Genomic DNA, 15,199 nt, shown 5'->3' on the forward strand with positions numbered 1-15,199 from the left:
TAGTCAAGGAGGTTGTATTTTAAGCATTCTTTTTAATTTTGTTCATCTGACATCTCCTTTTTTAAATCAATGCTATGTATAAAAAGAAACTATAATCAAATACATGAAACAGCATATGTAGAAAAATTTCCATTTATTTTTTATTAGTTCATATAATATTCTTTTTAGGTTAGAAGTTTACTGTTACTTTCCTAAATCTTTCTTTCCTATGGTAATGTATTATATCATTCCCTCCTTTAATAGACATTTAATAAGTGTTCAGCATATGGAAAATCCTGTGCTAGGAGAAAATATAAGGATAAAAAAACTCCCATAGTCCTTACCCTCATACAATCCAGATTTACTAAGGGAGATAATTTTAATATAAAACAGAAAACAATAAATGTAAGAAAAGCACAAAGATACTTCTATGAGAGTTGTAGAGAGAAAGACATCCTAGCTAAGTGAAGATTACATGGAAACATTTGGGTTATTTGAAAAAATTTTTGAACAATGGGTAGGCACATTTAAGTAGGCTGAAATGAGTTGGGAGAGCATCATAAGCAGAGGGTGTACGCATAAAGGCATAGAGACTTTCCTGCTTGTTGACTAACTGATGCAGTTGTGAAATAGTAGTCTGATAGAATAAATGACAGAGTGCACAGCACAAATAAGGTTTGAAAGGCAGTTTGGAGACAGATTTTACTTCTAAAATTGCCTTGAATGTCAAGCTAAGGTTTAATCTAGATCTGTGAACTGGATTTTAAAATATTTTGATAGCTAAGTATCAATATAATTGGTTTCCTTTATAACTATACTTATTTTATTTTATGTTTTTGAAGACATAATTTTGAGAAGAGGTATATAGGTTTCACCAGACTACCAAAGGGGACCATGACAAAAGAAAGATAAGAACTTCTCAGTCGGGGGTTGAACTTGTAGACCACTAAAGGTTTTTGACGAGTAGATTTGAGCCTTGGAAAGACAAATCTGGGAGTAGGATGAATTTCAGGAAACCATAAAGACAGAAGGATATTGCAAAATCCATCCAAATATTAAAGTAGTAGAGACTAAGATTAGTGTGATTAGTATAGAGAATAGGAAAGGAGGTAGGGTATAAGGAACAGTGCTGATTTAAATTGTTCTAAAAAAGAGCTTTTACAATCCCTTTGAATTTTTCATTATTAAATCGGAATAGTGATTTAAATATTATTAAACTTTTACAGCATCCTTGTATTCTGAACTACATTATTGAATATTTAGGTTAAATTTTAATATACTGAACTGAACTGGGAAGAGGTCTTTGCAAATAGATGGAGGCACATTTATAGGTTGTGAAAGTGATTTAGAATCAATGAATAATGATTTTGGCTTATTTTTTGATCCCGTGATAAGTAAGCTTTGCAAATGTAACATAAAATTCCAAACAAAAACTCTCCCTCTCTGAGAATATAAAAAAGGTGGGGGGGGGGGGGAATCTGGATTTTCCTGGATATTTTTCTTTTTTGTCCCAGCAGAGTGAAGGTTATTCAGGCAGCTGAGAATCCATAAAGCAACATTTTCCCTCATCCGCTTTCCTTGAGCCATATTAAAGCTTCAATAAATGCAAGTACTCCTTTGCTTTAAGCTTTATTGGCTCAGAAAAAGAAACCAAGAAACTTCATTGGAGACCAGATTAGGCCAAAGAGAGATTCTTTTTGCTCTTTAGCCCCATTATCAGTTCAGCAGTATCTTGATCAGCTTTCTCACATGTGGCCACGGATTCAGCAGAAGACTGTAAACTGCTTTTTTTAGCAGCCAAATTGCAGAAACCCTTCTATTTTCATGTTCCAAAAGAGCTTATATTGTCCATCCTCTGAATGTGTCTTTAAAATCGGCCAATGCTGGGAGGATTTTAGACACATACCAAGGTTTATAAAAAGATGTTGCTGTTTAGCTTATAGTTTTATAGTCAGTAAACATAAAAAGCCCAGTGGGGATAAAAGGAACTTAACCAGTTCTATCTAATACGTATAAATCTACCTAAGAGCTCAATGAACCGAAAGTACTCAGTGTACTACTACGTTTATTTCAGTTTAAGATGCAGAAAAGGGCCTTCTGCACATATGCCACATATTCTCTTCTTATGCCAAGTTACCACAAATTAAGAGACTGAGATGTGTAAACAAGGTCAGCCTGGACTGGGCCAACTTGGAATGGCATAATTGTCAGCTTTTCTGTCAGTAGTGACAGTTTGTTTTGAGTCAACATTAATGAACTATAGGTTATAAAAAGATTTTAAAAGATCAATTGCCAGGCACTTTGTTTACAAATTTCCCTGTTTTGCAAGGACTGAAAATTTCTACCTGTGAGGTTTGTGAGTACACGGGGAGTCTGATTAGTGTTTCTTTTTGCTATTGATGATGATGCAATGCAATTTTGGAAGCATTTTTTCCAGCTGAAAGGTAAATATTTAGATAAGAATCAAATAGAAAATGAAAATTATTTCATACTACTGTAAATAAATAGGATAATATTTCATTTAACTCTGAATTCAGATTTATTAAACATTAGGATACAAATCTACAGGGCATTTATTCTAGGGCACATGATTGCAAATATGGTGATGTGATAGCTTGGAAATATCAAAAGCTTCGGAGTTTGAGCAGACATAGGCTCTGGACTCTGATCTACCATACACTGGCTTGGTGATGCTGGGCAAATCTTTAAGTCTTTTTCCTCGTCTACAGAGAGTTTTGGATTTGATGTTCTTTAAGTCTTTCTATTCTGAGATTTCAGAATTACTAATACAAAATTGAAATACAGAACCCTAATCTCAGAGATCATTTGGTCCAATTTTTTCATTCTAGAGGTGAAAGAAAGAATATTTGTTAAATTGTTTTTGTATAGTGGTTGAAGAGGATGTGGGAGAGAAAAAGATGAGCTTGTGCTATGTTGAGGACAGAGGGACACCCCAAATGTTCTTCTGCTATCTTCTCAATGTCAGGTAGAAGTGAAGGAAGTTTTCAGCATGTTGGGTGGATTCCCTGTGGCTAACTTATGGGGCAATAGATATGAATCACATAGGATAGATAGGAAGGTATAGATGAATTACAACCTTCATCATTGAAAGGCATACCCAAAGTAAGACGACCGATCCATCTGAGGATTTGAGGTCACACTCAAATCAATGAGAATATGGACCCATTTGAGTATAGTATCATTCCTCACCTTTTTATACCCTTCCTTTCTTACTCCATGATTTTTTTTTCTCTTAACACTGCTTCTTTGTGTTAGTTTTTCTTTGCCCTGTTTTATTTGCAAGAGAAAATGAAATCGGGAAAAAAAGTATTTTTTAAAAATTTCTCTTTTCCTTTTAATCAACAGAGTAAGCTTAAAGGTCTAAATTTACCTAAAAGGCTTTTAAAAATCAGTAGCAGAATATAATTTAAGAATATAGTCTACATACCAGCCCATAATTTCCAGGGTTTTTTTTTTTTTTGTGTGTGTACCTATAGTATAATATCAACATCCTTACAGACTTGTCCTACCTCTTGCTGAGATGGTTCTCCAAAGTCATTACGTCTTAAGGGGAATAATATTATAAATGAGAGATCTATTCCTGGACAGCCAAAATCCAAACTTTAGAAATTTAAAATTAGTCTTTATAGAGAACTGAGGACATAGTGAGGAATAGAAGGAAGCATGGTATGTCTGTAGTTAGGCTACGTTGAGCTGATTGGACAGACCTGAAGCTTGGTGACCTGACAAATTCCTGAGATTTGTAGCTGGTGGGTCACCCCATTCAGGAAGGGGAACCTATAGTTTGGCTGGAATGGAAAAGCCGAAGTCCTGGGGAGTAAATAGATATTGACCAGCAGGGGGCACCTGGTTTTAGGAGGAGAAACAAGAATTGACCCTTTCTGAGCCATGGAAAGATGTTTAAAGAAATCGAATAGGGAAAGAAAAGTGTCCAGTGACAACATAAAAGAAAGTTGAGAAGAGGAGCAATTTTTTTCTTTTCAGGAATCCCATAGCCTCTTGTTTGTCTAGTTAGAAATGACACCTCTCCAGCAAATTCAGATGTGGTCTGTATCCCTAGCTATTTATTTTGCACATCCTGGGATGGGGAAGGGTGATAGTTAAAATCCTCAGAGAAAAACATTGGAAGAGTGTTAAGCTCTAGTACAGATCACTGATTAAAGCTGGAGCCTTGGGGTTGAGGAACCAAATCCAACCTTCTCTCCTTCTAAACCACTTAATTGGATATTGGGCAGTTTGATCTCACATGTGTTCACTTGGGAATGAGGGAGAAAAAGAAGAACAAACTGTATTTAGAATTGAACTGTAAGTGTAATAGACCCTATAGATCAGGGATTCTTAATATTTCTTGTGTTACAGAACCCTTTGCTGCCATTCTGGTAATGCCTATCCTTCTCAGAATGTCTTTAAATATATGAAATAGAATAAATTGGATGAGAACTATTCAAATATTGGGGAAAAAGAACAAGTTTGTAGACCCCAGGTTGAGAATCTCTGACATAAAGAAACTTGGCATTGGGGTTGAACTGGATCCAGCATCTTGACCCATTAGCTGAACTATCCTACAAAAGGATATGAATTTGAGTTTCTTCCTCTAAAAATGAGGGCATTAGATGCAGTGCTCTCTAAGTCTGCTGGTTTTGGAGTCAGAGGACTTTTATTAGGTCTTGCTTCTGTCTTTTGCTGCCTCTGTGACCTCTCCAGTCATTCACCCTCAATTTCCTCATCAGAAAAGTGAGAAAGTTGTTTTAGATGGTCTATTAAGCCTTTTACATCTCTAAAGCTATGGTAATTCATATACTCACTGATTCATATTAGTGTTTACTTCTGTTAATCTGGATTAATAAAGTTTTACTACATGACAATCTAGTGATACATAAATCAAGTCAATAAGCACTCATTGTTCAGTTATGTCTGATTCTTCATGACCTTATTTGAGTTTCCTTGGCAGAAATACTGGAGTGATTTGCAATCTCCTTGCCAGCTCATTTTACAGATGAGAAAACTGAAGCAAACCATTAAGGGAGTTGCCCAATATCATATTATCTGGGGCCAGATTTGAATTCAGACTTGAGTCTTCTCAACTCCAGCCTAGCACTCTACCCACAGCACTACTTAGCTGCCCATTAAAGCACAGCCTATGATATGTCAGGCACTGTGCTAAGTGCTGAGATACAAAGAAAGGCCAAAACAAACAAACAACAATAACAAAAAAAACCTTAACACAAAACCCCAAAAAACTCCCCCTCCCCAACAACCTTAACAACAGGAATAACAACAAAAAATAGTCTCTGCTCTCAAAGAGCTCACAGTCTATTGGAGGAGACCACATGTAAAGAACAATGTACAAACAAGATGCATACAAGATAAACTGGAGATAATCACTCCAAGATTTTTAGATTGTTCAGATTCAAATCCTCTTAACTTTTAGACTGAAGGGTGTGAAATTCTCCTTAAAGATACTATTAAAAAAAGTATCCAGTCTTTCATTCATATCTAATTCTTTGTGACTCCATTTAGAGTTTCCTGGCAGAAATATTGGAGTGGTTTGCCATTTCCTGCTCCCTCTCATTGTACAGATGAGGAGACCAAGGCAAACAGTTTATAGAAAAGCATAATATATAATTATGCTAATGATTAGCATCATTAAGGGGATCCATGAGCAGCAGTAACACAATGACACAGTAGCTAGTGTTCTGATCCTGGAGTCAGGAAAAGCTGAACTTAAATCCAGTTTCAGACATATAGCCGTGTGAGCCTCAACCTCTCTGCCTGTTTCCTCAGCTGTAAAGCAGGAATCTTAAAAGCACCTACAAGGAAGGTGTGAAGATAAAATAAGATAAAGCTCTTAATAGTGCCTGGCACATGGTAGGTGTGATATAAATTTATTATTATTATTATCATGTACCTTGGGATCCTAAAAGCCATTAAATCACCTTAAGTAATAATATCTTAATAGCATTAAATATGTATGGTACTTTCACTTTCCAAAAGATTTTACATTTGTCTTTTCATCTGAATCACCTTTTCCTCTAAGGAGGCAAGCAAAGAAAATGTTCTGCAATAGTAAAATTATAGTCCTATGGGAAAAGTCATTTGGCTAGTACATTCAGCTTGTTATTAGAGAGAACTGGGATCAGAAATAATTCTACTAATGCATCCTTCAAAATTTTTGTACAGTCTATAGGACTTGGGAGATAGAATATTTTCAATCCTGGTGCTGATGTGCATTGGCTGTGTGTCTGGACAAGGCAGTTAACTTCTTGAACCTTGATTGTGCATCTGTAACAGAGAGACCTTGCCAGAATTGCCAGCTTTTGTTCTAGAACAAGCAGTTCCTGCTTATGATAATTTGGGGAAGCAGGTAATGAGAATATTCTTCCTCTTTTGCACATCAGCAGATCAAGGCAAGATAAAATTAAGTCACACTGATAGCGGACAATAGGATTTGGACCTGAACTCATCTTCAGCACTTGGCAGATAGTAGGTGCTTAATAAATATTTATTGCTTGACTGAGCTACTGATTCCAAATCTGGCAATCTTTTTTTTTTTTTTTTTTTTTTTTAAACTATCCTATCATACCTATACCACCTAACATTTTCACATACTCTTTCTTCATTTGTAAATATAGCTTTTCAGAGTTACATTTAATAATAGCTGACATTTCTACAACTTTTTTTAAGGTGCTTTGCCTATGTAATATCACTTAGAAGGCAGGCACTATAGATCCTCTTATCTTCATTTTTGGATAAGAAAATTAATTTCAGAGAGGTTGTGTTTTGTTCATGGTCACAAGGCTACTAGATATCAGAACAAGAGTTAGAACTAAGATCTTTTGTGATTTCACATCCAATGCAGGTAGTCTATACCAAAAATTTGTTAAAAATTTACCTTTTGATTTGTGGGCATTGAAAAAGAGATGAAAATAATAATACTTGAATTACCCACCCAAAAGGTAGCTGGGATTACTAAATGAGATCATGTTGTTAGGCAAAATCTTAAAATAAGACACCACTGCCCAAGGATAAAGGGCAGGGGCTCTACTCAGTCTGATTAGAGAGAAATACCAAGGATTTAAGCTAGCTTTGCATTACTTTTAGCGCTGGCAGATATATTAGTGTTTAAGAGAATTAGTTTAAGTATGTAAGAGAATGTGGAAACATGGACAGGTAAGAGTTCCTGAGACCTTGTATTACCTTGGGGATATTCCATGCGCCATGCTGGTGACAGCAGAGTGATTCTGGCAGTTGTACCTACAGGCATGGTACTCAGAGTGTGTTTTGTCTGTGTTTTTGTATGAGATTTGCATAGTCTACTGTCAGGCATTGGGTCCCTTATGTACTGTTTAAGAGTAAATTAGTAAGTAAACTCAAATTTATTAAGTGCTTACTATGTTAAATGTTGGTGATCCAAAGGCAAAGAGACAGTCCCTGTCCTTGAAGAACTTACTATCCAATGGAAGGAAACAATAAGGAAACATCTATGTTGGAATTATATATGTGTATGTGTGTGTGTGTGTGTGTGTGTGTGTGTGTATGTATAAAGTAAACTAGAGATCATCAATAAATAAAAGAGCCTAGTATTAAGAGGGATTGGAAAAGGTTCTTTGTAGAAAACAGAATTTTGGTTAGAACCTGATGGAAGCCAGGACATCAAGTATGTCTCAGAGAAAATCTGAAAAGTGGTAACATTTTGCAGATTTGACCTCAGAGCCATGTCTCAGATTCTTCCCCATGGAGCTCAATCCCTTGTCATTGGGTAATATTGCCCAACAATAGACATCTTCCTGACAGCAAGTGACAAATGTAGGTTAAAGTATTTTGAAATCATCATATAACCTGCAAATCTTCCTCAGGACTCTACATTTTAGGCTATTAAGTCCTTAAGAGACTTCCAGGGGGTCATCTTTGAAGTCATGTAATTTAGCTAATCTCATAGGCCCAGCCCTAAAAGAAACCAAGCAACATGTAGTTTAACAAATTTAATGACAGTGAATGAGGCCTTTAGCTTTGCTAACAACTTTTAGAAACTATAACAATTCTCTCAATAGTTGGTTGATCTTTTCTCCAACAAATATATTATCCTCAATTTTGTATTTGTCTTTTGCTTTGACAAGCATCTGACTTTTCCTGGAATCCCTTTGAAATGATAGTAAATAAATTCTGTATATAGTATATACCAGTACATAATATATAAATTCTGTATATAGTTTATACCAGTACATAATATATAAATTCTGTATATAGTATATACTAGTACATAATATATAAATTCTGTATATAATATATACTAGTATATAGCATGTAAATTCTGCCTGATTTTAATCTTCAATTACTCACAAGAGTTTGTGTAAAAGCTCAAAAATATTATATTGCTACTAAGATATGATTTCATACTATTAGCCACTGAAAATCTGAGTGATACTTTTAAGGATTTGTGATTTCCAGTGACTTAGATAGCCACTCATCTGTTGATTTATGGTCTACCTGACTTGCTATTGGTTGAAAAAAATTCTAGCACCCAGCAGCCAAGCTTCTGGTGATGAACCTATTAAATAAGTTTGGAGAGACATTAAACAAGAAGATTCGGGGAAGACATGAATGATATTTTCAAATATTTGAAAGGCTGTCATATGCAAGAGGGATTAGCCTTGTTCTGTTTGGCCCCAGAGGGCAGAACCTGGTCCAATGGGGGGAAGATGCAAAGAGGCCCATTTAGACTGGATGTCAGGAAAAACTTTCTAACAATCAGCTATCCTAAAGTGGAATGTGTTGCCTGAGGAGGAAGTGAGTTCCCTCTCACCAGAGGTCTTCAAGCAAAGGCTTGAGAAACAACTGGTCTGGCATGTTGTAGGCAAGGGTGGGGGGCTGATGAGGTCTCCCTCCAGTTCTGAAAGGCATTCTGCCCCTCCCCTCGGGGTGGCTGAGAGGCTAAGTGAGATTTTACATGTAAAGATCCCCAAACCGCGCCATAAATGGAAGCTCTAGGAGATCTGTGGCTGAGCCCGAGCTCTGATCTTTTTCAGTTTGGGGGGAGCTGCTGCAGCTTGACTTCTGATGGGGGGCCCCTGCATTGCTGGGAGCCGTCTGGGAAGACACTGAGCCCAGAGCTCACTTAGGAAAATGGTGTTAAAAATGATTCCTGTCAAAATCCTCTCCCACGGCTGCTGTATCTTAGTGGTCTTTGGATGGAGTTTTATGCTGTGGGGAGCATGTGGAACAGCGGAAAGAACCCGGAGCTTGGGCCTGCCGATGGGCGTGTGAATGCCGCTGGGCCGGGCTTCGAGGCAAATCCCTTCTCAGCTGCCTCGGTCGGAAGACCATGTGCAGCATCCTTGCGCGCTGGTTGTGGCTCCCCATGGTTGGAGGGAGAAAACTACAGGGATGTGAAAGCCACTGCGACTGTCAAACAAAGCTATGACAGCTAGGGGGTGCTGTGGGTCAGGTTCAAATTTTGTCTCTGACACTTCATCAGCGGGGTGACCCTGGGCAAATAATCCCTCAGTCTCAGTTTCCTCATTTGTCAAATGAGGGTAATAATTGCATCTACCTCCTAGGGCTGGGGTGAGAATCAGATGAGATAATAAAAAGTGCTTTGCAAACCTTATAGCACTATGTCAATATGAATTATTCTTATTAAAATCTTATACCACTGCTGTGTTGGTAACCCCATGTTAAGTTTCTTTCTCTCTCCCCTTCCTTCCTTCCTTCCTTCCTTCCTTCCTTCCTTCCTTCCTTCCTTCCTTCCTTCCTTCCTTCCTTCCTTTCTTCCTTCCTTCCTTCCTTCCTTCCTTCCTTCCTTCCTTCCTTCCTTCCTTCCTTCCTTCCTTCCTTCCTTCCTTCCTTCCTTCTTCCTCCTTCCTTCTTTCCTTCCTTCCTCCTTCCTCCTTCCTTCCTTCCTTCCTTCCTTCCTTCCTTCCTTCCTTCCTTCCTTCCTATCTTCTGTCTCTCCCTCTCTCTTTTCTTTCTTTCATCTTAGACTTATAATTTTGTTTTTGGTGTTTTGTGGCTGATCTTCAAGATGAAAAAAAAGTATTATCTAAGTATTTACCTAATTTAGTTATTTATTACAACTTTGTGGCAGCCAATTTAACTTTCTTCCTTTCATAGGCTGTACATTTTTTTCTGGTTGTTTTTTATTTTGGAGTGGGGGTGAGGTGAGGTAGGGTAGACTTGACAGATTTCATTGGTACAGTAAACTCACTGTGAAGAAACTCCCTCTAAGAAAGCATGTCAGCACCTGCTCCACAACTTACAATCTTAGAGAGCTGCTTGGGGACTGAGAATTAAGGTGATTGCCCAGGGTTAATAGGCTAAAGTTAGTGGAGGTGAGACTTGAATGCAGATCTTGATGCCAAGGCTATCCTTCTCTATCCTATACCACACAATCTCTCATTATTTATGTAATATTTTACCAATAAATTTTTTGTTTGATTTTAGAACATATGAGAATTATAAAAAATACATATGTATATGTAGAGATATATAAATATAGAAATCCATATACATATATTTTTCTCACACACTTTCATGGGATTATCAAATTAGCAGCTTTATCTTCTCATGCCTTGGCCCAGTTTGACAATTACACATTTTTGATCACACTTTTCTTTCATGATATTTTAAGCTATCACATTCTATAGACATTATCTTAAATTTCATGTCTTACTATTGATTATAGTGGGAAAGTTGTTAATTCTTAGCCATCTAACATAGCAATTACTGAGTCACATTATGCATTAACATTAAGAAAAAATCATATTAACATAGTTCAAAATGTACAATGTAAAATGAATAATTTGTTCTAATGATATTAGGACTTAGAATTAAAAAGAACAAGAGCAAAATATGTTACAACATTCAACTTCAATTTGTCTTCTGCCAACATTTTACTTGAATGCTTTCCCCCTCATCCTTCCTGTTCCCATCTTATCTCTATTCTAACCACTGCCTAGTAATAGCAAAATTATCATTACAACAGACATGATGATATGTATAATCTTGGAAAATTTATGCTTAGCTATTAGTCATATTGAGATAATCAAAACAGAATGTCAGAATGCTTGGACTGCAACCTTGAAGTCATCTTCAACTCCTTACTCTCACTCACCCTACATAGCAAATCAATTGTCAAACTCATCATTTCTATTTTCACAACATCTCTCCTCTATATCTTCTTTTCTCTACTCATACATATAGTTCAGACCCTAATTGTGTTTCTCCTGGATTCTTGCAATAGCTTTGTAGCTGGTCTTCTTGCTTCAAGTCTCTCCCTACTCCCAGCTGCTGATTTTTCTATAGTGTAGGTCTCATAGTGTCACTTCTCTATTCAAAGAGCTCTCTATTCAGTCCCGATTATCTCCTTAATCAAGTATAAATTAATTTGTTTGGAATATAAAAGTCTTCTAAACTTGTCTATTTTCTACCTTTTCAGTCTACTTAACCTTTATTCTGTTCCATGCCCTCTCTGGTCTAGCTACATGGATCTGGCATCTCTTTTAACATGTCACTTTTATGCCTTTGCATGGCCATCTTCATTTAAAGAAAGTATTGAAAACCCTAACTCCTCACCTTTGTCTTTTAGTTCCTTTGATTTCCTACAAAATTGAGCTCAAGTTCCATCTTCTGAAGGAAGCTTTTTTTTCAGAAAGCTTCAGTATCATTCTCTTTGAGATTACCTTTCTTTCATCTAGCCTGATATGCTTTACATGTTGTTCAATTGTTTCATCATATCTGACTCTTTGTGATCCCATTTGGGGAAGGCAAAGATACTGGAGTGGGCCACTTTTTCCTTCTCCAGATCATTTTATATGTCCTAAGCTTTTAATATGTTCTTCTCCATTAGATTGGGAGCTCCTTAATGACAGTGATTACTTTTGTCTCTCTTTTTATCCTCAGTAGTTATCATAATATGTGGAATACTTAATATATGCTTGTTGCCTGCCTGACTGAGTAGTCATTTTTAAATCAGGAGTTCTTATCTGGGGTTCACAAATCCCCAAAGTATCTATGAACTTGGGTGGGAAAAATAATATCTTATTTTCACTGATCTCTAACTGAAATTTAGCATTTATTTCAATTGCTTAATACCATTATTTTGAGGAAAAGTTCTATAGATTTCACTAGGCTTCCAAAGGGGCTCATTTCATTAGACTTCCAAAGGGGCCCATGACACAAAAACAGGTAAGAACCTTTGCTTAAATGCTTTGAATGCATTTAATCATACCAATCATGTCCCATTTCTTACCTGTTTGAAGAGGGAGTCAATGCTGTTTGTTGTGAGATATGTCTGTAACTTGAACCAGAGGGAGGAAGATTGTCTAGAAATGTTTCTTCACCTTGAGGTGCCAAAGATAGGCCGATAAAAGCTTCATTTAGTATATCCCCTCTGTCCAGTGACCCCAGGAGTTCTGTTAAAAATGATTTAAAATGGAAAAATATAATCCGTCAGGGCATTTTTTACATTTCAACTGTGGTCCATTTACTGTGACTGTCTGGCTTCTGTTGTTTGGACTTTTATTACTCTCAAGCTTAGTTTTGTATAGTTTACTAATAGAATACTTCAATTATTTAAAAAAATACATTATTTAAAAATTTTTATCAATACTATTTTTTTTCAAATACATGAAAAGATAGTTTCTAACATTTATTTTTGTAAGACTTCATGTTCCAGATTTTTCTCCTTCCCTTCCTTACCTCTCTCCAAGATAGTAAACAATCTAATATAGGTTAAATATGTGCAATTCTTATAAAATTGCACATATTTATAATAATAAATGTATTATTTAAATATGTTTCCATATATGTCATATTATGAAAGAAAAATCAGAACAAATGGAAGAAAATCCTAAGAAAGAAAAAGCAAACAAACAAGAAAAAAAAGGTGAAAATATCCTTTGATCCACATTTAGTCTCCATAATTGTCTCTTTGAATGTGGATGGCATTTTCCATCCGAGGTCTACTGGAATTGTCTTGAATCACTAACATTATTGAGAAGAACTAAGTCCATCACAGTTGATTATCACATCTTATTGTTGCTGTGTACAGTGTTCTCCTGGTTCTGCCCACTTCTCTCAGCATCAGTTCAAGTAAGTCTTTCTAGGCTTTTCTGAAATCAGCCTGCTTATTATTTTTTATAGAACTAATATTCCATTGCCTTCATATACCAAAATATACTTATTCAACCATTCCTCAGCTAATGGGCATCCACTTAATTTCCAATTCCATTCTACTATAAAAAGAGCTGTTACAAATACTTTTGCACATATGGGTCCCTTTCCTTCTTTTAAGAGCTTTCAAAGGGTGTGTGCAGTTATATATATTGGACAGAGTTCCAAATTGCTATCTAGACTAGTTAGATCAAAAAAATAAATTCTTAATGTTTAAAATTGTGAACAAATTTCAAGGATTTGTTTCTTTGTTGAAGAAATGTTTTCCAGTGCACTATTTATCCAAGAATTTCCTTCTATGCCAATACTGCAATCGACTAGATTAATCAATGACTAGAAAAGCTCCCATATAATTACATACCTTAAAAACCTTATAGAATATTTGGATAAAATATTTGCTGTTTTAATTTCAGTTAGCTAGTATTTCAAAAGTTCCAAAAGCATTCAATTTTAGAAATTTGAGACTACATTTTATATTTTTAGTAGTATAGCTAAAATTATAAAACAGCTTACTTGGAAAGAAAATTGTTGAAAATTAGGATACATTTGTCTTATTTGGAATGAGGATATGACAACTAAAGGATTAAGATTTTAAAAAATTAATCAGGATTGCAGTGTATGGGTTATTTAAAATTTGTTTGTTTCTGTTTTTTTCCCCCAATGCAGATAAGTACTAGATATTTGAATTTTCTTTTTCTTCTTTTCCTCTAGTCAACTCTACTCTCCCCTTCTTTTCTTGTGAGGTAGCATATTGAATTCCTGATACTTATAATATGTGAATATTAGAAAGGTCATGATTCTGCAATAAATTCTGAGAAATATTCAATAAGTAGATTGAATATAAAATATTTTCAAGTTGTCTCTTAAGAACTTTAGAGCTTAAAAAACCCCAATTCAATAGGCAGTTATTTTTCTTTTTGTAATAATTCTGTTTACAAAAATATACAGAAGCATAAATAAAAACACATGATTGACATTAAGAGGAGTTTTATTGTCTGAGTACAGAAATTTGGAACTGTGGAGACAAAATATTGTTAAAGTCCGAAACTATGAACACAGTAATTCTAGAATTTTGGGGGAAGAAATTGATCCATTTGTTTATTTCCATAGCCTATGTTTGTAAATATATCAGGAGAGAATTCCCACAGCTCTATAATGTTGAAATTTGCCTATCCTTCTGAAGTTGGAGGTGAATTGTTCAATTTTTTTATACTATTAAAAATAATTTACATTCATAGAATGAGTAGTTTATGGTTTGCACAATGCTTCTTTTAAAACAAACTGGTAGATAATATAAAGTATTATTAGGCCTTCCCCCACAATGTTGAATTATGGGATTGCCAAAGAGAGCAAATTTTGCTCCTTTCAAGCTAAGAAAGAAGTAGGTATAATTTGCAGAAATCATGTCATTGCACTTGTTTTGACAAAAAGGATGGGGCAGTCTATATCTGCAAAATGGAGATAGCAACAGAACATTGTATAAAGTAACAAGATTATGAGATGATCAATTGTAATGGACTTGGCTTTTCTCAGCAATGCATGATTCAAGACAATTCTAAGAGACTTGGGATGGAAAATGCCACCCACATCCAGAGAGACAACTATGGACATTGAATGTGGATCAAAGTACATTTTTGGTGGTTTTTTTCCTAATTCATGGCTTTTTCTCTTTTGGTCTCATTTTTCTTGTGCAACATGAGAGATATGGAAATATATTTAAAATGCATATATTCAATCAATATTAGATTGCTTGCTATCTTGGGGAGGTGGGAGTAAGGGTGGGACAGAGAAAAATTTGGAACCAAAGACTTACAAAAATGAATGCTGAACTACCTTTGCATGTATATGGAAAAATAAAATATTATTGAGGGGGAAAATGAGGGAGTTAGATCAGATGACCTAAAAAGTTCTTTTGGTCTTTACTTCATTTTCTTTTTATTGTAGCTTTTTATTTACAAAACATATGCATGGCTAATTTTTCAACATTGACTCTTGCAAAACCTTGTGTTCCAACTTTTCCCTTCCTTCT

General features: G+C 35.6%; 1 protein-coding gene across 6 annotated transcripts in view; it reads right to left on the reverse strand.

The window, feature by feature from the left end:
• WDPCP (WD repeat containing planar cell polarity effector) overlaps positions 1-15,199 on the reverse strand; it is a 363,046-nt gene that overhangs the window by 15,012 nt on the left and 332,835 nt on the right. For all 6 annotated transcript variants that reach the window (XM_031950554.1, XM_023494917.2, XM_031950549.1 and 3 more), the window contains one exon: positions 12,248-12,410. In XM_031950554.1, the coding sequence (XP_031806414.1) occupies positions 12,248-12,410 (163 nt within the window). The remainder of the gene's footprint in view (positions 1-12,247; positions 12,411-15,199) is intronic.

This window comes from Sarcophilus harrisii, chromosome 2 (assembly GCF_902635505.1).
Source record: "Sarcophilus harrisii chromosome 2, mSarHar1.11, whole genome shotgun sequence".
In the NCBI taxonomy this organism is placed as follows: Eukaryota; Metazoa; Chordata; class Mammalia; order Dasyuromorphia; family Dasyuridae; genus Sarcophilus; species Sarcophilus harrisii.